We start from the raw sequence: 25,033 nt of genomic DNA, 5'->3' as shown, positions 1-25,033 counted from the left end.
TTTGCTCTTGGCTACTGTCAGACTTAACATTGAACTAGATGGACCCTCGCTCAGACCCAGAAGTGTTGTTCTTTGTTCTTCCTGTATCTGTTGTAAAGATATTTGGATATTTAGCTTAATGTGTTTATTTGTGTCTGGAAATGTTGGAATTGGTTTTGAAATATCATTTGAACTTGAGGAAATAAAAGCAGAATTTAGAAATGTTTATAAAAATAGGTAAGTAGAGATACTTACATATGTGTGGTACTTTGATGACAAATCAATGATCAGGGATAAAAAATGAGTAGCAAGCAGAAGTCTGCCATTGCACAGTGATGTTGTACATGCTGGAGCTAGCTCCATGGCAACATAAAAAGCATAATAAATGACTAAGAAAATAATCCTGTATTGCTGAGATTTGTTGGAGATTTAAATAGTTTCCAAAAACTCACGATGGTTTTTACAACTGCCCTTCAGATTCTTTACTGAGGTGATCAGTTGCAAGAGGCTGGTGAATAACATGAGGGTGAGCAATAAGCAAGTACTTGGGAGTGAAAAGACAGTCCAGAGAGGTGTTGTGTGAGCTGTGGCTCACGCTGTGTTTCCAGGCTCACATCAGTCAGAAATCCTGCTCAGCACACCAGTGTCACACTGCTACTCAGTCAGGTCAAACAATGTTATTGCATTCACACCAGAGCAAGCTCCTGCAAGGGTACAGCTAGGTTGATAATAAAGTGCCTTATAGAGCTGCAGCCTGCCTTGCTTTTCTTTTAAAAATAAGCTATCTCTTTTATACTTAAATTGCTGCTGCAAAACTGGCTATGTCAGTAACCACAGTGCTAAAGTCAAAATAATACTACATTCTGGTACAGGAAGAATTTTATTAATATGAGGCTAATGGTAGTTGTGCCTGCACAGGGGTAACAGTCAGAGGGAAGAGAAAACTAGGGGATTGACTTATCACTGCATTCTTTGCAGCTTTTCCTCTAAAAATAACATGCTGCAACTGTTGTGGAGATAATGTTCATAAAAATTATTCTCGCTTCTCTTATCTACATGAGCAATTCTTGTGCTCCTCTTTTTAACAGGCAAGAAAACAGTCCATAGAGAAAGAAAGAATTGCAATTACTCTCCCAAAAACATGAGCTACTGAATAAAATGAGACTGTTCTTTTAGTTACAGAAAAGTATTGTAGTTAAAAAGTGTTTGCAATTAAAATGTCAGGTTATAACTTTCATTTCTTCATAAATGAAGCCCTTAGCTCCAAAGGTACTCAGAGACCTTTGCTGAGTAGAATTACTCAGCTGAAGGGACTCCTGCTGAAAACCTAAATGAAAGCTGGTTTAGTGTTAAAACTCTGAGAGGAAAAGACAGAGGAGCACTCCAAGTAAACTCTCCTCATAACAATACAAAATCTGTGTCATATCAGCAATGGTTTGATACACTTGCAGAAACTTGCAGAAAAGTTTGATAACTTGCAGAGTTATCACTTGTATAGTGTGACAGGGTTTCTCCTGGATCCCCAGAGTGTCATGTCAACTATAACACATCGCATCTGACATTCTTTTGCTCTTGATATGGTTTGCTTGTTTGTTTTATAAATAAAATTAAAAGTTGACAGAGACAACACCTGAGATGTCTCTGTCTGTCATTTTCAGATGTATCAGAGTAAGGGATGAAATTGTATGAAAGCAAGACAGGAAACAGATTCTGGTATGGAACAGAAAAAAACAAAAAAATCCTGGTAATGTGAGAAACAGCAGGATTTAATTATATGCTATCTAAAATGCAGTTATTGAAATTCTCCTGGAAGTCATTTCCAGGCATACAAACTTCTAGGAATTGACTGAAAGCAGGATGTGTGGATTTACCATGACAGATGATGATGATGTGATGAGACATTATGACCATGATGGAATGTCTGGCTCCACAGAGAATAAGGAAAGCAGTACCTATAATTTACCCTGTCTTAGTGACATTTTCAGCATAGGTTTATGTGGTGCTCCTCTAGCTTATTTTATTAGGTAAACTGTTAACAAGGTCAGTTGTGGACTGGAATGCTGAAAGGTTGACAGGTCAAAGTGATTGGTGTCTGTTTATTAATGGCATTTGCCCAGAAGACAACACAAAAGCATCACTTTTGCATATCTATTAGCAATCTGGTTAGATTGTTAATCCAGATGTAAGATACTCAGAGCAAGTTTGTGGAGGATGTAAAATTTTAGGGAGTGATTAGTATGCATGGCTTCTGTTCAGAGCAGCATTAATAGGCTGAAGAAATGAGCCTGACAGAAATATCCCGAATTTCAACAAAGACAGATGGCAAATCCTACCTCTGAGCCAGAACTGCCCAGGTACTGGCAGGGTACTGCCCGTCTAGAAAGTCATTTCACAAAGAAGGACATGAGGCCCTGAGAAACAGAAAGTAGACTGTATGTGAGCAGTGAGCCCTCTTGGCAACTGTGGACAGTCAATACTGGGCTGTGTTACCAAGAACATAACCAAAATATTGTGAAAAATTAATATTCCCCTCATATTCCTACTTGGCATATGGGGCTGTATTTTCCACTTATGTGTTCCCTGAGACAGACACTGACACACTGAGCAAGTCCAGTGGAAGGCTCTTGGGGGACTGGAGCTAAGGCAGTTGGACTTGTTCAGTTTAGAGAAGAGAAAACCAAAAGAGAATATCATTCCTGACTTCAACTACATAAGGAAAGGTACAGAGGAGAGAACAAAACTCTTGGAGATGCACAATGAAAAGCTGGAAGGTAGCAGTCACAAGCCCTACCAAGGAAAATGCAAATGTATGAAAAAAATCTTTGACCACAAGCCAAACAAACTGACCTGCTGCAAGAAAGGTTGTGGGACCTCCATCCTTGAAGGTACTCAAAATGTGTCCAGGGACATGGCCTAAACAGCCTAATTTCAAAGTCATGCTTTGAGCAAAATGCAGAACCAGGTCACCTCCAAAGTTCCAACCAAAATAATTTTGTGATTCCATAAATGATTATATCCCATTTTAAAATTTCTAGCTGTTGTTCTAGCTGAATTTAATAGCTCTTAACTCAACTTGGTTAACTCGACTCGATCTGGTCTGAAGGAAGAAGGATCTAGGTACAGTCTATAGTAGAGTGTTGCACTCTGGAAGAACCTTGGGATGAGAAGATTACAAGTTGCTTTATAGAGAAAAGATGTTTGATTCTTTTGAATATTCACGATTTTGTCTCATGCAACTGGCTGCTTACTCAAGGTTGTTTCAAAAGAAGAGCCTGTATCCCAAGAAACACAAAAATTCTAAGAACATTTACAGTATTGTCTTATTGCAACTTAAGCAACTGGTTCAATTTGAAATAACCCGAACAGCCTGATAAAATATTTACCCATGTGTTTTCAGATATCTCCAGGCACCATCAATACTTCCACCATTACATCCATGTTGATTCCTGGTATCACAGGAGATCAGGTTCTGAGCAGAAAGGTTGTCTGTGATCTGACCCTTTGAATGAATTGCTATTCTATCTGCTGCAACACCTGTTTGAAAATAAATTTTCTGTTGTCAAAAACAAATAATTACTTACAACTTGTAATCTGTCCAGACTTTTGTGAGAGAGGATGGTGAAACTGCAAAGCATCATGAGCAACTTTGCTGTTATATGACAAATTCCTAGATGTACTGGCTATTATAAAGTCCCAAATATCTAAATATCAGATGAGACATTTGCATAATTGTCTCTATCATGTTTGTGAATTCATATTCACATCTGGTTGTCTTCAGCAGAAGAAACAAATACTTCCCAAAAAAAAAAAAAGAATAGTCCTGTGAAGAAGAAAATTCAAGACTGAAATTATATATTGCTTTTATTACAAAGAATATTTGGAGATGTTCATCTTGAAGTGTAAATGTAGGCAACTTTGTAACTCTTTCCTTTATTACACAAAATTATTCCTCAGGCACAGATATCTTATCTGAGTTCAATCAGATAATCACAATTCTTAGTAGTTATATATTTATGAACTGATTTAAAGGCAGACTAAGTTAACTAAGTTGTGGGTGAAACTAAAGTACTTCTACTTTCTTTATCAATTGACAATGGAACAGCCATTAAGCCTCACTGCCAGTCATTACCAGTGATTAAATTGTATTTGTAGTACTTTCAGCCCCACATTTTTGAATTTTAAAATAAGTTCTTAAAAAAATCTCTTGAAATCTAAATCCCCATCAAAATCAACACTAACTTTGGTGAATTCTGAGGAAGATTTCAGAAAACAAAGTTTGCTGATGTCAGGTGAAAACTGCATGTTGTGCTTTTGTGAGGTGTCGCATGATAATGAATTTATTTTCATAGGTATAAAAGCCTTTTATTGTAAAGTTTTGGAATACTTACAGAAATTATTTGTGATAAGAAAATTATAGTGCTTGTCTGTTCGTTGTGCAACAATTAATCTTGAAAATTCAGACTGAAAATGTTAAACAATATTATGATTGTTTAATATGTTTAACATATTAACATATGTTCGACAACAAATGTTAAGTAACCTCTGAAGGCATCTCACAATACATTGCTTTGAAAATAATTATGTGAATTAAAATAAAAAGTTTTGTTTATGGAAAAGAAAAATTAGACACAATATCTGCAAAGTCCTTCCCTCAGTGATCTCTGTTCATCTCTGCAGTAATCTGTCAAAAGGGCTCTTGGTTCTCTCTTTTTAAAACTGCAGTGAATAAGACAGATCAGGAAAAGAACATGTTCAGCCTGTTTTTTCAGGGAGCTGAGATTAGCTGTCTAAACGCTTCTTTCCTTCTCTTACTGCTGTGATTTAAAGAAGCAGTTGTAGAAACCTGCACCCACTGACCAAATTAAGCAATGAAGATTGATTGCATGCTTATGTTTCACAATTTATGAAAAGCAAAATACTGCAGCTTAGATTGACATTTAAAGATTTTGGGACAATATAGAGGGAAAGTTGTAGCAATTTTAAATATTCTTATTTGGTAATAAAAGGTGAAAAGTGAGCTGGTATTATTTTGTTACTAACCACTATGATTTTCATCACACATCTAGCATCACTGATACTTTCCAAAGGATTAAAAAGAAATATTACTTGCGGTTGAAAAAGCCCAGGATGCGCCACAGTTCCGCTGATCCAAAGGATCATGAATCCACTCAGGCCACTCATAAATGGCTGAAAAAATTGCAGGAAATTTTTCTTCTGGAAGTGACTTTCCCTAGAACAAAATATAGATCTTTATATGCTTAATTTCCTATTTTTATCATAAATTTTATTGTAATTTTGCTTGTCTAATTCTTAATTTTTAGACTGAGAAAACCTAAAGCATTGGCCCCTGTGACTTCCCAAGCAACTCTGTGGTGATTTCCCCATGGCTGGGTGCTACAGACCCCTGAGAGCAGGAGGGTTCTGCTTCAGGACTACCAACCTGAATAATGTGACCAGTTCCACTCTGATTTTTATCTCAAACAATAATTCCTTATGAAATTTGCTAAGTATGACCCAGCTGGAAATTTTGGAAAGAAAAGCCCTCTGCTAGAAATAGCAGTGAACTTAAATACATATTACCCTGTTCTCCCAGACACATAGCTGTAGGAAGGAAATTTTAGTCACTGTGGGAATCAATAGAGTGTATCATTGATTTGTCTTGTACATACACAAAGGTTATTCAATCTGAAGCAATTATTCCCTTTCCAGAATAAAATCGGTGATTTTTCTTCTGCTTTTAAATCTGATAGTGAATTCATATAAATTCATGGTCTGCTCACTAAAGCAATTTGCCAGCCATTTCTGGCACTTTCATCCCTCAGTCTTTATTTATGTCCTCCTCCAAAGTCCTCCAAGCTTTGAACAAATATTTGCATATGCAATAGCCATCTGGTACAACTGATAATAATCTGCTATGTGTTCAACATATCAAAATCATTGACCCATTTTTTTTTTACTGTTGAACTTCATGGAATGATGGATCATTCTGTGCAAGGAAATAAGAATGGCCACAGAGAATTGCAATATTAGTCCATGCAATCAATCTGTTTCAAAAAAATTTTTGATAATCTCTGTTCCAGAAGGAAATACAATATATGAAATAAGATAATCTGTTCCTAAGATGATGCATCTTTCTCATAATCAGTCTGAAATTATGAAGCACAATGGCTTCTCTCCTATTTAAATTCCTTTATTTTACTTCAATTTACTTATCTTCTAATTCTTGGTATCCCTGCTAAAACATTTTTCTAAATTGCTATATGTTTTATGATCATAAAACAAATTTTGCTAAGACGATTTTAACATTTGAAGCCAGTTCTTTCAAACTAATTGAGGACTCTTTGGAAAACCAAATTTTAGCCCTTTGCTAAAGATCACTTTGTTGTGTGCACTGTAAAACAGCAGCACCTCCATCCAGCTTGTACACCTGGATCTGCCACAGAAAACCCACAGCTGAGAAAAAGTGGGTGAGGACAAAAGGAAGCTTGTACCTCAGCTCTATATCTAGCATTAGGTTGGGACACAGCTCCAACAGGCAGATTGGTACAGTCTGTGTGTATTCCCAGACCCAGTGGTTCCAGGTTGAGCAGGTTAGATGCAGGCTGTGAGTCCTCAATCCATTAGGGAGTACTGCAACATGTTAGGTCACTTCAATGGTTTTGAATATCTCACCTCACCCAGTTATTTTACAAGGTCAGCAATTTTTTAAACCTTGCTAAAATATAAATCTCAATATTTTGATTAATCTGTTTCAAAAGACAGTTTTTCTGACTTTTATATACATGGGCCTTGCAATGTCAAGTGACACTCAGGAAGCAGCAACTAATTTAATTAATAACTTGACAAATTATCATTATGTTCATTATTAGTGAGTAAGCACTAGCTCAAGATTTACTTTGAAGATGAAACATACAGGAGAAAATCCAAACAAATAGAATTTCTCTTATATCATGAGACTGTTCACTACCAACCAGTAAAAAAAAACCAAATCTGGCAAATGTTTATGCACAATTATGTGTGCAATGGCTGCTTACAGTGCTAATTATGATGCCTCATTGCAAATGAGGCAATTGAGAAAAGCAAAATTCTAAATAGATCTCCAGTCTTCACAATGTATTACTTGATGCATTTCTAACCTACTGCCAATGTATTTGTTAGCTCCATAATGTAAATCCCAGAGCAAATTCTTCATTAACCCTCAGCCTTGTCATTTAGAAATGCAGGACTGATCTGTAGCCAGAAACATTGGGTTTTTTCCTGAAAAAATTGCAACCCTGATATTGAGAAATGCTGCTAGTCTGTGGTGAATTTCAAGTCTAGACTGTTTCTCAATGTGTGCTCCATGGACCAGCTTCAGACAGCACAAGGCAATCAGCAAAATGACTGGTGAACTATTTTTAAACCTTTCTATGTACCCTCTTCAGTCAAGTTAGAAGCCTGGCCAAAGCAGGAAGGTAAGAGGATATAAAAGAGCACTCAAATTTCAACGACTGCTTCAGAAAATATAGATGAACAATATGAGAAAAAAGGCCAAAGATAACTGAATTTGCAAATATGGAAATAGTTTCCTGAGGAAAGCAATTCTTTTTTAAATGTTGCAAAAAGATTCTGGAGATCACTTGCTTTGTGAAGACCAAATGGGCACGAATGACCTTCAATTTGCAAGAGAACTACAGCTGCTGAGGGTTTTCACTGTGCAAAGCCATTTATCAGTGGAACAGAGGATGTACTCTGTCTACTTTCTAATTGTTTTTAAGATTTTCTTGATATTTAGTGAAAAAATGGTGCCTAATTACCGAATTATGTATTTCATTTTCTTGTGAGATGGCACTTAGGTGAGCACATTTTTGGGTGAAGGCCTTACCATTGCAATGTACCTCTTGCCAGGACTTGTGCTGACAGAATACCACCAAAAGTGCATCACAATGATTTCAAAGGTGTTGCAATTATTCTTGTGCTATACAAAACTTCAAGAATTATTACAAAGCCTCCTGCAGTGAAAATGCCTTCTCAGATGGAGGAGCTTCAGCTTTTTCAGGAATCAAACAGTTTTAGTGGTGCATTTATCTGTTGGTCTATACTCAGGTCTAGCCACACTGTGCAACAGAGGGTCCTCAGTTCAGATTTAGTTCTTGCTCACTAACGTTGTCTTTTGGGTATTCTAATGTACCATCGTGTCAAACTTCACTTCCAGACAAAAGCATCACCCTGGTGAGCAGGTAATATCTTTATTAATAGCAGAACTTATAAAAGCTCTATGAGCAAGTTCAGGAAGTTTGAGATTTCCCTAAGAATTTTGCAGAAGTTGATAAAGTCATATGGAGAGTATTAGTTTTTATTTTTAGGTTTTGTACGTAAAAAGATTTCCTAGAATTCTGTGAAAGGTATGCAATTGTAGCAACATGTAAGGAAATCTCATGATGACTAAATGCATCAATGTGCCAAATTGGATTTCTGGATAAAAATGCATTGAAGCTCCTTGGGTATCTGGCAGTGCCAGAGGAAGTTGGATTGTGGCTCACAGACTTCATAAGACAGCAGGCAGAAAAAATATGACTGAGAAATGTATCTGTGGAAAAAAGGCTGTAAGAATTGTAGCAGTAGCTGCAGGAAGCTTAATCACAATAATCCAAGCTGGAGATAATGCAGGACTGCTGAGTGAACAGCTACCACAAACTGAATGGAGGAAAGGAAGTATCATAAAGAATTTCTTGAAATCTTCCCTTTCCTGTTTTCCTAGGTGGGATTTGTCCCACCTGGCAATGGAGATGTCAGTCTCTGGGCTGGGTACATGACATCCTTTCTTTGCCTGTACTTTATAGGTTTCATACTGTATACCTCAAGAACAATGCCAAAAACAACAAATCAATCCAACTCTTTTGAGCCCCAGTGCAGTTCACTGGTAACCTAAGGCAGATACCTACTAAATATTGGATTAAATTCTGTTATGCCATTGTCTTATTTTGACCTGCCATCTTCAAGTGAAATGATCCTTCTTCGGCTGCTAAGAGTAGTCCAGAAAGTCCTAGAAGGCAAAACTCCAAAGCTTAATTCCTGTCCATTTCTTGCTCTGGCAACCCTTCAGAGTGTAATTTTCATTGAGTTGGCCAATCTGGGTCTGAGCCCAATGCCTCACCATGCTGCAGGGAGCTGACATTGTGTCTAACAAAGAATGGCCTGAATCAAGCAAAAGGGTTAGGACTGCTGAAATTATCGCAGAGGCCATGCCCTCTTTCCCCAAAACCCATTCAACTGGCAGCTCTGCCCTGCTGTTACCACAAGGCTTTCTATCATGGGGAAATTCTTCTGCCACTGATGCCTAAAACTTTTTAGATATATATATAAATATAAATATAAATATATATATATATATATATATATATATATATATATATATATATGTTTGCAGCTTTGTAGGTTTTTAATATACAACTGTATAATTTTTCATGCTTTCTCACACTTCATACCAGTAGATTACCTTTTCTCACACATATGCCACTTTCTTAAAATTCTGTTTAAATAAATAGTCTTATTTTCAAGAAAAGAATTTCTAATAAGAACACCCTGTTTTGTACCAGCACACAGGAGAAATAACAAAATACAGGGCTGAGAACCCCTTGGAGAGACTCCAAGGGGCAGGCCCAAGGGTGGTTACCAGGATAACTGATCTTCTATAGGATGTATTTGCTAGATAGATAGATTGATTAATTAATTACACTTAGAAAATGTGTGGAAATCCCATATCAGGCAGGCACAAGGATATTTTGTGCACCTGAAAGCTTTCATTAAAGAGCTGCTCCTATATTGCTACCTTTACTATTGTTTGGAAAGTTTTCTTTTGATTGTAGAAACACCACAACACATAAACAAGCATTAACAATTGAGTTCTAATAGATAATCAAATGGCATCACTTCCCTGAACTATATTGAAGGAAAAGATAAATACCTTTTATACTTTATGCTTTTGCAGACCTTGGATCTATCTAGTATAGATAGTTCAGAGATACTGGGGTTTTTGGTCTGTGAATTCAATAAATTGTGTAATCTAAGAAGGAAACTAAATAACTGATCCAAAGCATTGGAAAAATCACTCTGGATTGATTTACTTGTATTTTTTCTTAAATTGTTTAACCTACATACATGACTTAAAGTATATTTTCTTTGATGCAGAACTAATTTTAACATAAATAAATGATAGGAATTTAATTTAGCTGTCATGAAAATAGCAATTGACAAGGGGTTTAGAAAGCTGGTAGTAGAGAACCATTTCATTTTGCCATGATTCCCATAATTTTGCTGTCCATTTGTTCAAAACCCAAAAAATGCTTTCATAGCTTCTGTCAAAGATTTCTGTTTAGTCTCAGCTGTTAGCCTTAATAAACTATGCACAGATGTATTTTTCTGTGGTTATAGCTATGTGTGTAATGATGGCAAATAGAGAGAATTAATATGGAGCCCTCTTACAGAAGTGAACTACAATGACACATTAGTTCTTCTGCAGAGCTTCACAGTGATTAGGATTTTACTTTGCTCCTTCTTGTTTGATTTCTGTCAATAGGGTCAGACATTCTATGACTTGTAGAATTGTTCCAGGAATGTCATATTCAACATGGAAGCATTTAGTGACAAAAACCTACATCATACTATTAGAATTGTCCACATTTATTTTTCCATGTGATAAAGTTATAAAAAAAATTAACAAGTGTACATGACACTTACAGGAACTTCTCTCATATTCAGCAAAGACTGAGATGGAGGCAAGGTGCCCAGGCGCTTTTTGAAACCTTCTTCCACTGTCATTCCCCAGAACTGACTGTAGTTGTCAGCTTTCCATCTTCCTCACAGATGAAAACCAAAAAAGAAGACCCAGGTAAGAGATACCACTCACATTAACACATTGCTCATTTAAGTGTACAACTAGCAAAAGCATCCAGATATAAATCTTTGAAACTGCATTTCAAAATCTTGCATTCAATATGCATGAGAAAATATTTTCTATGGGTTTTTTCCCACTACAGGATGGAACAACAGAGCAGTACATGAATAGTGGTGATTTGGGGTCAGCATCACATCAGCCTGCAGGACATGAGTGTGCAATACTTCAGGGCAGTACTGGAAAATGAGACACTCATTCAAAATATTGCTCTTGAAGTTATGCTCAGATCAAGCTCCAGCCCAGTTTCCCACAGAGAACATGCAGCCTCGTGTAGTGAGTTACAGTGCACCTTCAAGCCTGGTGCACCAGAAGAGAGATACTGTTGAACCCAGCAAAAAGGCCATCTGACACCTTCTGCTCTAGTCTTACACCAATAGTCACTGTGAGAGAAAGGAGTCCCCATGGTTCTCTAAAACACCTTGCAGCCATAGACATTTGGAACACACTGAAATTTACTACTGAGTAAGGGCTGAGTGACAGGGGAGCAACCCTTCTCTTTACCCATTCCATTCTTGCTTTTTATGAAGAACAAGGAGTGGGATTCATGCTGCCCAAAGAAGTCCCATTGCTCTTGGTCTCCCTGTGGGCAGTGGAAAGCGCAAGCACATGGAGAAGTTGAGTCACACCTCACCTGTCACCCTGTGACAAATCTCATTGTTCACCACTAACAACAGACAGGTTCATGCTCCAGGGGCCAGCTTGCCTGTTTATCATAATGCAGTTGGTTTAAATGTCTCCCATGAAGTACAAAATGTTTCAGCACTCATAACAGCCTGAAATCTGGATGGGCTTCATTGGTGAATTTGGCACCCCAGATCCTAGGGAGGCTGCCCCTGTATCTCTGTCTGTAAACAGCCAGCTGAGTCCCAAGGCACAGATCCAGTACTTGGGGTCCCTAAACCCTGTGCACCAGCCAGAGGCATGAGATTGTTAGCAAGAAAAACACCAAGTCTCCAAAGTTCTGATAACTTGATCCCACTGCACCCTTCTTCTCCTCTTCCAGTGGAAGTACAGGTACATGGAACAGTGCTCCCAAAGGAGCATAAAAAATTACTTTAAGTATCTATCCCAAGTAATAAACACAGTGAAGAATGGGGAAGGTGATGCAAAACATGTTTTGAGAGAGAAGAAATTATTCTAAATTTGGAGAATATTTTAGATGGATGTTTACAGTAACTCTTACCAGCACGAGATATTCAGTATCTTTCCATTTAAAACTTCATAATGTGTCAGCGATTTAGGGAAGTTTCACAAATGCACACACTGTCAAATTGCTGTAATGCATTTGGAGAAGGAAGGGTGGAGAAGACTGCATACCTTGTAATTTGTATATACAAAGAATGAGCAATACTGTGATTCATAACAAAACTTTAAAATAAAAGGGTTCTCACCCATAGTCTCCAGAATTGATGCGCTGAATTAAGTCCTGGCGAACAAGACATATGTCTGTTGAGCATTGCCAGAGACCACTGGAACATTTGCTGAAAGGACAAGAGTATCATTAAACAAAAAAAAAAAAAAAAAAAAAAAAAAAAAAAAAAAAATTGTCAAAGGTAAAATACGCACTTTAACAGCAGAAGGCAGACGGAGGGGGGGAAAGTGTGAACAATATAATTGCCAAGAGTGTTTATGAAAACATTGCATCATTTCTTCCAGCTTCACCATCTAATGAGTTGGAAGAAGGTGGGAAGGTTCCCAGTTTGTGAGAGAGGTTGTATCTGAAAAATTTGCTTCCATGTTTTTGAGGCCAAACCAGGAAATGCAATGTTGGTGTTGAATTCCTGAAAAAAAATGTGATGCTTTGAGGAAGTTTAACCCTGGAAACCCAGAAAAAGTTTTGTGGCCCCCAATATGGTGCTCCAAGGACCCTACAGCACAGCAGGAGCTCCAGCCCTATTTGGGTGGGGCTGGAGCCCTGGAATTCCAGTGCATGGCTGGATTTTGGGGAGGCAAAGCTCAGGCAGCCAATTGCCAGGGCTGACAGCAAAGCTCCCCTGCCTGCACTGTCTGCTTCAGTCCCAAGGCAGAGAAAGGGGTGCTCAAGCAATTCACCCCTTTCCACATAAATATACATATGTATGTGTGTTTATATATCCATTCCTTACAGGCTAACATAAGTTCTCATTACTCATTAAAAAAAAACCAAAAAAAAACACAACAAAAAAAACCAAAACTCCCCCAAAAACCAAACAAACAAAGAGGAAGGATTCCATAAAGTTTAATGATATTTGCTTGATCTGCATTCAGGTCAATGCCCAGGTCTAGACTGAAATCACTTCAATTTAGGCTTGACTGAGCAGGAACAGAATAAGGCCAGTGAGGAGGAGATCTTAATAGTCTAATGTTTATATCTAGATTAGAAAATCCAGTTTCCTTCTTGCTGTTCTTCTAAGTTGACTGTAATCTACGTCCACAAAATCTTAATACTTAACACTACTTTTACAGCCATTTTGATTTAATTACATGTTTAATATGAATTTAAAGGTGCTCTATAGCTTGATTCCTGTTTCATGACATATGCTAGATAAAATTCAATTTGCTGTTCTCTGAAACATTACCAGGAATTGCAGTTGTCTTTAATTATTGCTCCTTCTCCGTAATATCGGCCATCTTTATAACAACCTGCCAACATAACATATAGATGTGTGAAAATAAAATAATTCTTCAAGTGAAATACGTAAACTTTTGTTAGTATTGTATTAATTGGTTTATGCAGTATGCTTGAATTATTTAGCTCATAGTCAGTAATATGGTTCCAGTTTCTTCTAAGTAATGAAGGCAGTTTAATGTATTTTACTTTTTTAGAAAATATATTATCGTTCATAGTAAATAAATTCAGCATCAGATTCAAAACACTGAACTCTTACATTAAAAAAATCAATAGCTATTTTCCAGTAGCAAAAAGAAAATATTTCTAATAAATATTAGTTTCTAATTGGCAATTAAAATACAAATAAGTTTTTACAGGTATAGAATTCAAAAAAATAGTGAAGACTCCAAATCTTACAATAAATTCTTTTTCCTTGTCAGATTAATTCTTCTTTGAGAAACAGATAGATCAATTGAACTTCAAGGTAAATATATGGTTCATTCACCCTCCAAAACCCACTCTAAAATGCAAATTGAGCAATGAGTTCTGCAAAAAAATACATCCCTCTCCTTTTCTTTTTTCTTTTTTATTTGATAGCACTTCACTGAGAAAAGATTTTGGGTATGTTTCAATATCTTCCACATAAATAATTTCATCAGTGCATTTGATTGTCAAAGCTTCAGTGGAGTAATGATCCAGAATGCCTGCACAGGGTGTTAGATTGAGAAAATAACAGACATTATACATTTCTCACACAGGTCTGTGTTTTCCAGCCTGTTCCCATAGGTGAGCCCACAGACACCAGGTTTGTTCCCCTGCTGAGAGCCTGGATTCCCTTTTCCTCCGTGTTCAAGAAGCTTTGATGCAGTGTTGACTTGCAAACTTGCATGGTACCATGCTTTTCCCCCAGCACGAGTGTGAGGAAGGCCATGCCTCTCTCACAGCCAGGGCTGGAGTTTGTCTGCCCAGGTACACTCATGTCTCATTTTTGTTTTCTTTTTTTCTCTTTTGCCAGAGTTGGGATTAAAAGCTCAAGAAATGGAATTTCATGTTCCAACCCAGATGTTTATTAGTTCTTATCTATGTTACAGCAAGTGCTACAGCACTTCTAGCTAACAAGCTAAAAAATGGCAAAATGACTATGTATCTCTCTCTACAAGGTCTTTTAAGCCTGAACTGTCAAATTAAGAACAAACATCTAAATTATTTTTTCTTTTGACCCAATAACCAAACACTCGTGACCTGCGATGCAGAATTTTCTATCCAATTAAACAAGATCCCACCTAGACCCAAGAAGAAGAAGGTGAAGATGAGAGAAACCTCCAGCCTAAAACCTCCATCTTGCTTTCCATACTGTATTCTAAAATGCCAAATTTCAAATTTTCCACCTTGGGATATTACACACTTCTATTCAAACTACACACTCATAATCCCAGTTCTATCGCTCAGTTTTGGAAGCCTTCTCCATGGCCTCAGATCAAAAGCAGTGCCCTCCTGTGGGTCAGTGCCTGTCAGCACACAAAGTCCAAAATTCTCAGTGTCCAGTGTTCCAAAATGCACACACAAACATACACCCATCTCAGCTGCCTGCACCTCCTTCCTTGCCAGGACAGAAACACACACTCCAAGCTCTACATCATTTCATAACCAAGTGCAGAAGTGGATGTGAGGTATTAACTACAAATGCCTTTATTTCCCTGTTATTAATTCAGCAGTCTGTGGGAGATGGCACAGGTAAAATAGATCTCACCAAGGAAGTCTGAGGACCAAATTGACTTCAACATTTAATCCAACTTCAGCTAAGAGCTGAGGTTTTTTTCACAGAATACTCAAAGCAAATTACCAAAGAGCTACAGTTTGTCACAGTATGTCACAAAGTCAGCATCAGACAGTAGCAGGAAGGAGGATCAAGCAATTTATTTCAAAAATACCAAGAGAAGGAAGTATTGCTGCAGCATTTGAGAGATGGAATACACCCTCATTGGAGCTCTGCTGGCAGGGCTCACTGCCTGTGCCCAAGATAAAATGCAAAGCTGGACTAGTACAGAAGCAGCTTTATAAGGATGTATGCTTAGGGAATTGAAAATTAACACCATGCAGTTTCTTTAGCCTAGCCAAATTAATATTCTGTGGGTCAGGAGTACTGTCTGAGGCATCAGTGAGACAACAGAGATATCTAAGATAAAAGACATAAGAGAATACAGTGAGGTTGTCTGGCTCTGAATGTATTGGGCTGGAATATTAATGCATTAAGTTGGAAAATAATTTAAATGCAGACGCAGCTTGATGACTTTGTGAATGGGATTTTATTATGTGAAAATCAATAATGGAAAGATGAGAATCTGAGAAATGGAGACTTCCTTCACAGTTCATTCATATACCCTTAATGGTTCTTATTTCATTTGTTTCCATCATTAGTGTGAGTATTTCTGTCAGTGATATATCTTCAGATTTATTCCCTTGTAAGTCAGATCACATCTGTCATGTAAAAGCCATCAGCAAACTCACTGGATGAAACTTTTGCCACCAATAGGGTGAGACCCAGTGTGTGGATTTTGACAGGGCTTTTTGTACAATCAGAATAACTGACACAGAGATTAAATAAATAATAAGTAAATTCTGAGATAAATCTCAAAAAGTTCCTCTAACAATAAAATTTAAAATACTACTATAATAAAAAGACCCTGAAATTCCATTTGGCATCTAAGGCAGGAACATGCAGTTTCTTCTGTAACTACACATAAAAGCCATAGGGGGAAAAAAACCTGAAGGCTGGGTTTATAAAGGCAGTTCTGCTTTATTTTGTCTTTATTTTTCACCTTTTATCCTCTAAATTACTTACATAATGAATATCCAATAAAGAGATTTTTTTTAAATTGCAGACTTTCCATCACTTTAAAGATCAGAAACCAGAATTTTTTGTGACATGACATATTAAAAATATTATAAGATTGTCTATAGGACAAGTAAAGGTACTGTAAATATAACTACTACCCCTGGCAGGTATGTTAGGAGTTACAAAATGGCAAACACAAATGAAAAATTTTGATTAAGAAGGAAGCAAAAATATTTACTGTCACCTAAGGCCTTATCTAAATTTTCTGTTACACTTCTACCTTTTAGAGTTAGACTTGTGGCAGCAACCACATGGCAAATTGCTGCAGGTTTTGTAGTGATTCAGCTCCATGAGACAGTTTGCCAAAGTAGCTTTACCAGCTCTCAGCTCTGGGCAAAAATACAGCCACATGTTTATGTAGAACTTGCAACAAAAAAACCCATGTCAAAAATAATACACAACACTGCACCAAATAAAAATGGGGGGGGGGGGGAAGTCTTTATTCACAAAGAGCCCTAGAACATTCTTTTAAATGGTTAGAAACACTTTGGAAAATCAAATTTGCTTTGGAGTATTTCTGTCACTCGCACTTATCAAATTTTGGCTCTGTGCCTAAGAGCACAGCCTCCTGAAGAGCTTGTGTTCTGAGTGCTGAACTGCAAGCAGCAAGGTTATTCCAAAGAGACAGGTAATTTTATAAAGTCACAGTAGTATTTTGTTGATTTTAGGCTTTTGAAACTTTGCTACATTCTCTATATCATTGGCCAGATTTGATGTACTGACAGGAAGCTACATAGTCTGAAAATCCACAACACCCAATTATTTTCACCAGCAGAGATTTGTCCTATCCACAAGCCAAGGGAGGACCAGCTGTTTGATTTTTTTTTTTTGCCAATATTTAGTAGTAAAAATAGTTAGACCAAGTTTACAGTAGTCCTGAAGGGACTTCCACTGCAAACTAGGTAGTAAGAAACTAAGACTTCTGCAGGAAAGCTGTGCTGCATCAAAAGCATTGCAGAACACCTCGGGGCAGTGTCATTCAGGATAGCCCTCAGTTTTGTTGAAGATTTGTTTGTACTGAAGGTTACAAATATTTAGAGCTTGCTGTTCATCTCATGTTAATCTGTGAAACACTATTGAAATGTTTCAGTTTACACTAATTTTGACCCAATAAAATTCTCTGAGAAGTTTCAAGTAAAAGACAGGTTCTGTCCAAGAGAAATGCAATTATAACAACACTAATGTCCTAGAGACAAAGCAATAGCAGCATATATATATACTAGTATATATATGAGTATAATTCTCACTCCAGTTTCATACTTTGTCCCCTATGTCTTTAGTCATACCTTTCAGGATGTATACACTCTAGAGACTGGTCAGCAATTCATACATTTTCACTGCGATGCACTAAAGCCAGCGGAGCATTTTCTCGCTCTTACCCCATGCTGGAGGTGGCCAAGGCTCCTCTGACCTGGTGGGCTCTGCAGGGTGGTGGCAGACATCCCAGTAGTCAGCACAGCAGTCCACAGGCCCAGGAGAGCCCGAGGTGCAGTACTGGTCACAGTAACATATGGCTCCTCTGGAGACAACGGGAAAGCTGCAGTCATCATCTCTCCCTGTGCAGCAGCCCCGAATCATGCAGGAATTTTCATGGTACAGATTCCTTTTAATCCTGTTCCACTTAGGAGAACCATTGTCTTCCACTGCGTAAAGTCCTCGGGAGGAATTTCTTTTAGGATCAAGATGCTTTACCATTGCAACTTCACTGGCAATGCAATATAAGAGCAATATCTGAATCTTGTGCCACATTCTTGTGCCTCTAGAAGCCTTTTTTGAGGCTTGTTGTCCTTCACTTTCTCAGCAAATGTTCATTTACTTTAGGTGTAGTGCCTCCAGTTAGCAATCAGAAAGAAATCTGAACAGAAAGCTGCAGACTACAGTTTTCTAGGAAGACTCTGCATGTGTTAATTATTAGTCAGATATGTTGTAAACTGATTTATTTGCCCAAGATACAGAGATACTGGAAATAGAGCCACAACTATGTATTCATCATTATGAAACTTTGGTGCGATCTCTTGCAAGTGAGAAACTTTATAGCAAAGTTTCAACATATACAAAATATGCATGATCCAGTATTTTAGTTCTATCCTTCAGACTTCTAAAATCAAAACAATGTGAGGAATGAGTACATGGTGTCAAAGGAAGCTCTCTTTCTTTCTGTGTACCTAAAACCAGCATATTTTAGAAATTATTAGAAAACCTTTAAATTTAGATTGTAGCTCATCTAAATTTTCCTTTCTGGTAAGCAGGGTGACATCACTGCAGTAAAATTATTCTGCATCGCCCATTTAAATTTTATTTCCAGTGGTCTAGCTTAACCTTATATGTTTAACTTTTTTCACTTGTTTTACTCTGGGCAAATTCAGAAAAAAAATCAGATGAGATTCAGTATAAACTATTCCTCAAAGGTATTCTTTTAAGATTTGCATTTCTGTAGTCAAAATGAACTTGGCAGTCATTCTAATTAACATAATAAATACACATTGATAAGGGTTCATTTCTAATTAAAAATTAAGTGGCTGTATTTATATATCCACAAAAAAAAATTAAAAGTAGATATTAAGGAGAAGTCTAACAGCCTTTGCTACTTAATCTGTAATCTCCAAGTTTTTGAACAGAGGGCTTAAAGAAATATATGAGGTACTGTTGCCAAAAAAAGATTCAGAAAAAAGTACTGAAGAACTTTGAAGTTCTTACCAGAGATAACACATAAGGCTTAATTGAAATAAAAAACCCCACGCTCAATTCCAAATCTGAACAGGACAATTTAAGTCTCTAGAGCTGAACAAGCAGAGGCAAAAACCAGCCATCCTTCTGTCTCCTTTTCTTAGTAAGTGAGAGGAAGCAGGAGAAGTTGATGGTGGGTTGTTTTTTAGGGAATTAAGGGGATTTTTCCCTTTGTGACTACAGCTGGGCTCCATGGAAAGGCACAGCATCAAAAGGCAGCTACTTTTGAAAGCACAGTCATTGCCATGAATGGTAGAGTCATTAGGAGTAAAAGTGTGTGTTTGTTTTTATATTTGGACTTGTAATCCAAATGTTGAAGTCTTCAACACAATTTCTTGATGGCAATGCTTTTATTGGACCTGCCTCCTATACTGTCCTTGTCACAACTAAGGAGCTGCAGATGAGGGAAAATTACATCTGACCACACAATTTTTATTTTTCTCTCTTGCAGGAAATCTTCTGTGTGAAAGATAACAGAAAGGGCAAGATCAGCAACAGGCAATCACTGTCCATTAATAGCACATAAATATTAACCTTCACATTTGCTTTGCTTTTTTTTTTTTTTTTTTTTTTTTTATTGCTTTGTTCATAATAGAAAAATCTGGACAACCTTAATTCTGTCACTGACTGCAATGATGCAACAAATACCAGGGATATGAGAAAGGATATATTCATGGAAACAGTGAAGTGCTCTCTGGAAATTATAACTCATTTCTTTTCCTTACGTCGGTGCAGCTCTGTCAGCTCCAAGAGAATTACCTCTGATTTGCACTGACATTAGCAAAATTCAAATCTCCTATGTATTACAAATCTTCAGAAATACTTTTATCGAGTTATCTACTTGCTCTGGAAGCACAAGTGGTAAATGTCTGTCAGTCAGATTAAGTGAATAGGCATATCTCTTTTTAACTTCAAAGACCTGCTGATGATAAACCAGAGGCAAGGAATTTGCTTGGAAATAATTTCAGCTCATTTACACAGGAGTTAGATTTTTTTTTAAGGAACACAAAAATCAATTTGTGTTCCAAGCACCTTTGTTTTGCAGCAAAGTTGATATAACCCATTTTTCCCACTTGATAGCTTCTGATCATACCTTAAAAAAATCCGCAAAACTATTCCATTGTGCTTCAGCAAATTGATTTTTTTTTTTTCCTCTGTAAGCCAAGCAGCTCTGTCTTCACTGCGTGAAAGCATGCCCTGAATCATCTGTAACAATTTAGTAAAAGCTATACGTGATCCTTTTTCTCTGTTGAAGATTAGTCTGTTCCAATCATAACAGCTGCCCTAAGATTTTGAGTTAGGGTCCTAGTACTAGTTCTAGTTGGCACAGTTAAGTGCCAAAATGTTTGTCTAGTTTCTCTTTCAGCAGCTCTTGATGTTTGCACTTGAGCTTTAGGAAACACCACACATTTGGCAGAAATTCAAATATTAGTACCACTGAATGATTGGAGAAGTAACAAATTAAAAATAAAAACAAAACAAAACAAAAAGGTAAAACATCCAAGAATTTCTTTATAGCTGGGCCAGGTTTGTTTCACAGCCTTTTTTTCAAAAGCTGTCCTAATTTGTCTGATTGAGGCTACTGGGCATCAAAAAAATCTCATCACCTTCAGAGAAGGGTAATGATAGCAGTGTTTGGCAAGACTCTTGGTGCTGAAGGTGACTCCCAGGATGGACAGCAGAGCCCACCCATCAGACAAGACAACCGTGACATATCCCCTTGTCCTGACTGCCAAAAGCAAACTGGAGTCAAGGCTTGTGCAGGGTGAATTGCAGTACTATAATCTTATGCCAGGAAAATGAAGGGACACTCAGCCAGTTAAGGAAGAATTCACAATGCCAGAACCCCAGGCCAGTCACTTGCCAGGAGACACAGCTCAGTGCATCAGAGGATCCATGTAACTGCTTATCTCCAGTTCAAACTCTGTAACAATACCATCCTTCCCTTTCATTGAATTCAAATGGAAATTTAACTGGTGACTTCTGGCACAGAATGCATCACTGGTTTCTAATGGCCACAATACTTTATGCTTACTACTCTTTTTTATTAATGGTTGAAATGCAGTGAAAGTTTTCAAGGCAAAACTGCTTCAACAAAAGTAGTATCCCACAATGCATTCTCTCTACCTTGCACTAATGGCAGAATAGGATTCATCCTCTCAAATTGTGAATGACTAGCTCCTAGATGTGTTTATGCAGGGATAAGCTGTGTGTTTAAGTGATCTTCCCACTGTCAATTCAGTCTTTGTATGTTTGGAGCAGGCATAGGAATGGAGGTGCCTTCACCATGTTTGGCAAGAGCCTGGCAGCACACTGCTGTGGGTTGTTGGTGTGGTAGCAAGCAGTGCCACTTTTAATTCAAAATTTCAGGGCTGCTTATCTCAAGTCTTATGATACTAATCCAATTTACATGTAATTCAGAATAATGGTCACTTATGTGATGAATTTCATCAGATGTCTGAGTCCTGTCACAGTGTGCCTTGTTTTTCACAGTGTCTGACACCAGTTTTCCCAATTCATCAGATATTTTAATTAACAGATTTAGGGCTGGAGGTTACAGGAAGAGCAGCTGACCCAAATTGTGCATGCTAAAGAAATCCCATTACTCACACACAGAGATGCACACACATGAATGCCCAAGAGTTCAGAGCCAACAACTGCAGGTAAAAGGAAATTACTTTAGAGGTGTTACATATATGCATTACATGGTTTACTATTAATTAATAACAATAATATTGATTAATAACAATAATATTAATATTATTAGGTTGCTATGCCTCACAGCCTTTTTGCTCTACCCACCACAGTAATTGACCATATTTCCCATGCCAGATGCATCACTTGGTCAGTCTCAAGCAGGTGCCATCTCATTCTTGCCAGCCATGCTCTTGCACTGTGTCAAGGTCAGCCCACTCTGGGCTCAGCCCAGTGGAGCCTGTGAAGAGTGGGGGCCCCTGTGCATGAACCAGCACTGTGCCCATGTAGTCATACAGCTGCAGGTGCTCTCCTAAATGGTGTTTCACTAGGACTTGCAGAACAGGTAGCAGCAGTCATTGTGGCTCACACCTGAATAGGAACTTCCCAAGAAACACAATCAAGCACCAAAATTTGGCAGTGACCCCAATATAGGATGGACCACATGACACCTTCACTACGCCATCAGTGCAGACAGTGAACATATTAACATTAGCTATTGTGAGCATATTAACCTGTGCATGGCTGCATTTAGCTTCAGAGAAGTGATGTTTAATGTGAACTTGCCAATCTCAAACCTCATCAACCAGTCAGAGATGAAGGAGACAGGATTATATATACTGTATTTCATTGACAGTGTGAGCTCTCAGAAAGTATTGTGCTGGTGTTGCAAGGAGGTTATGCACATATTGGTGTTAATCTCAGTTGTGTGCTCATATTGGTATTCATCTCAATTTTGTGCCCCCATCTGATCATACCAGTGAATCTTAGAATCAGGGGATCATTAAATTTGGAAAAGGCATTTAGTATCATCTAGTCTACTGTGTTCTCTACTAAACCATGTTTCCAAGTACTGCATCCACATACCTGTTGAACAGTACCTGGCATGGTGAATCCACCACTAACCTCAGCAGCCTATTTCAATGCTTGACCATCCTGTTTCTTAACATCCAATCTAAACCTCCTCTGATACAAACTGAGGCCATTCTTATCCTATCACCTGCTACCTGGAAGAAGAGACTGATCCCCCTCCTCCACCTGGCTACAACCTCATTTTAGGAAATTCTAGGGAGTGATAAGTTCTCCTCTGAGCCTCCTTTTCTCCAGGATAAACATCCCCAGCTCCCTCAGCTTCTAGTAAGCTCCCTTACTTCTAGTAAGTATATATCTTAATTTTTTTAACAGACTGATCCTCAGTGTTGTCTAGTTGCAACTTCCTGATTCTCTGCTTTCAAGGATTTTTTTATACCTTAAGGTAAAGATTTGTTTTTTCCTTCTGTATCCCTGAGTTGCTACTCTTAACATCCCAACAAAATCCTTCTCTCTGTGCTTTTACTTTTCTCATTTTGCATAGCTTTAGCTAGTGAACTTCCTGAGATTTAAGCAATTTTCTCATTAAAACTGAGTCAAGACCACAGATCTGTGGCTTACCAAACCAGGCTTTGGATGCCAGCCAGTTGAACCCTGGGGCTGAGGGCTGTCCTGATTCTGATCAGCATCCAAGTTTTCTCAAGTATGGCACTGTCCAAATGCACATATTGTGCTGGACACATTTCCCTTCTGAACACTTGGGCCAACTTTAATAAGTCACTTTCATGATGGCTTGAGTTATAGCACGTAGCAACAAAAGAAACATCACAAGCATGCACGGGGGGGGGGGGTGAACGTGGCATATCAGATTGCAAGAGAAGTGAGGCAGAAAGGATCCCCTTCAGCCCTCACTAAAGATAAACTGCCATTGTGATCCTGATGGAAATGTGTATTTTACCAGAAAATCATTACTAAAATCAGGGTAAAGGTATCAGAACCTGGATTAAATATATCACGCTATTGAATAAGCAGCATCCATTAATTTACTAGTACTACAGAAAAAGCAATCACTTTCATGTTATTTTGCTCTTTATAATCTCTCCTTAAATATTTTTTCCTAATACTTTTTCCATTGGTTTCCCAGGATAGAATTTCTAGACATTGTCTAGAAATTGTCAATTAATTGCCAATATAATCTCATATTTTATTCATAGATAGAATATGTTTGAACAGAGAGGGAAAATGTTTCTTAAAGTATGCACAGATTAACAAAATCACAACATGGAGGCAAACGAAAGGATTTCTCCTTTGCTCTTCCTCTAATTCCAGTAGCTGTTTCTCTTGCTTGTGTCCCTTTCACCTATGGGCTTCATTCAATATCATGAGTTAATTTAAACTTAAACTTAAGCCATGTGAACAATTGTCCCAGCTAGATGTGCTAGAATGGATTTGGGCTCTACAAAAATGAAATTCAATAGGAAAAGAAATCTGGGGTTGGAGCAAATTCAAAACAAAACAAATGTCTTGGAAAAAATGGGCAGGACAGCAGACTAAGGCTTTTGTGGATCACACACATCCCATGGCTTTAAATATGAATTTTTGTCATTTCAGTGCTTTATTGGAACCAAAAAATACTATTAGGTCCTTGATAGGTAGATCGATTAAAGCTTCTACAGTATTTTTAACACATTTATAGTTACAGATGGTTTTATATGTATGAATTTTTATCTATTTTTAATTTTTTCTATACTTTTTTTTTTCTATTTGTATGTGTTGATTTCTGTCCCCACAAACTCTCTCTTGAACTTACTAAAATGCTTTTTCAGTTTTTTTCCACCACCTGGTTAATAGGTATGCCATTCACAAGATCTACACAGTTAATGTTTGTTATTTTTCCATTGAGAAAGGAACTGATACAAAAAACACCACGCTTAAATGTGTAGCAATCTTTCCACAATATTCTTTAAAATTTGTACATTACCTACAGAGAGAAAGACTTACTGATTGCTGATCTTTCATTCTGTTTTCACAGCTACAGAGTCCAACAGCTTAAAAGCAGGCTGGATTGAAGTTATACCAGGTCCAATAGGGCAAAAGGCTGAGTAGACTTTGGGCTACTCTACTTAAGCTGGTCTTAATTTTAATGTTTTTCCTTATGGTAGTGTTTCATAAAATAGTTCATCACATTAATTTTAATGAAAACAACATGGATTCTCATTAAAATGTCAGTCTTAATCACAAGACTTCAGGAGATAAAATGCTCCTGCACTCTGGGACAGGGCTGCAATGCAAAGGTCCTGAGCACAATGTCGCAGTCACCTGAGGGATGACTTGTGGTTCAAAGGACCGAGACACTGGGGAGAACTCAGTGTGGACACTGCTGAAGGCTCAGGTTTTTCCC

The 25,033-nt window shown here is 37.7% G+C and overlaps 1 protein-coding gene across 1 annotated transcript in view; it reads right to left on the bottom strand.

Moving 5' to 3' along the window:
- Positions 1-18,270, bottom strand: part of TINAG (tubulointerstitial nephritis antigen) — a 37,328-nt gene extending 19,058 nt beyond the window's left edge. Inside the window, exons 1-6 of the mRNA XM_079326408.1 lie at positions 17,781-18,270; positions 13,474-13,537; positions 12,307-12,396; positions 10,699-10,813; positions 5,086-5,209; positions 3,363-3,513 (exon numbers count right to left, since the gene is read on the bottom strand). Of these exons, the coding sequence (XP_079182534.1) occupies positions 3,363-3,513; positions 5,086-5,209; positions 10,699-10,813; positions 12,307-12,396; positions 13,474-13,537; positions 17,781-18,150 (914 nt within the window). The 5' untranslated portion in view covers positions 18,151-18,270. The remainder of the gene's footprint in view (positions 1-3,362; positions 3,514-5,085; positions 5,210-10,698; positions 10,814-12,306; positions 12,397-13,473; positions 13,538-17,780) is intronic.
- Positions 18,271-25,033: the final 6,763 nt, after the last annotated feature.

Source organism: Erithacus rubecula, assembly GCF_903797595.1.
Source record: "Erithacus rubecula genome assembly, chromosome: 2".
Lineage (NCBI taxonomy): Eukaryota > Metazoa > Chordata > Aves > Passeriformes > Muscicapidae > Erithacus > Erithacus rubecula.
Note: the sequence above shows the minus strand (reverse complement) of the source record. Positions and strands in the feature narration are given on the sequence as shown.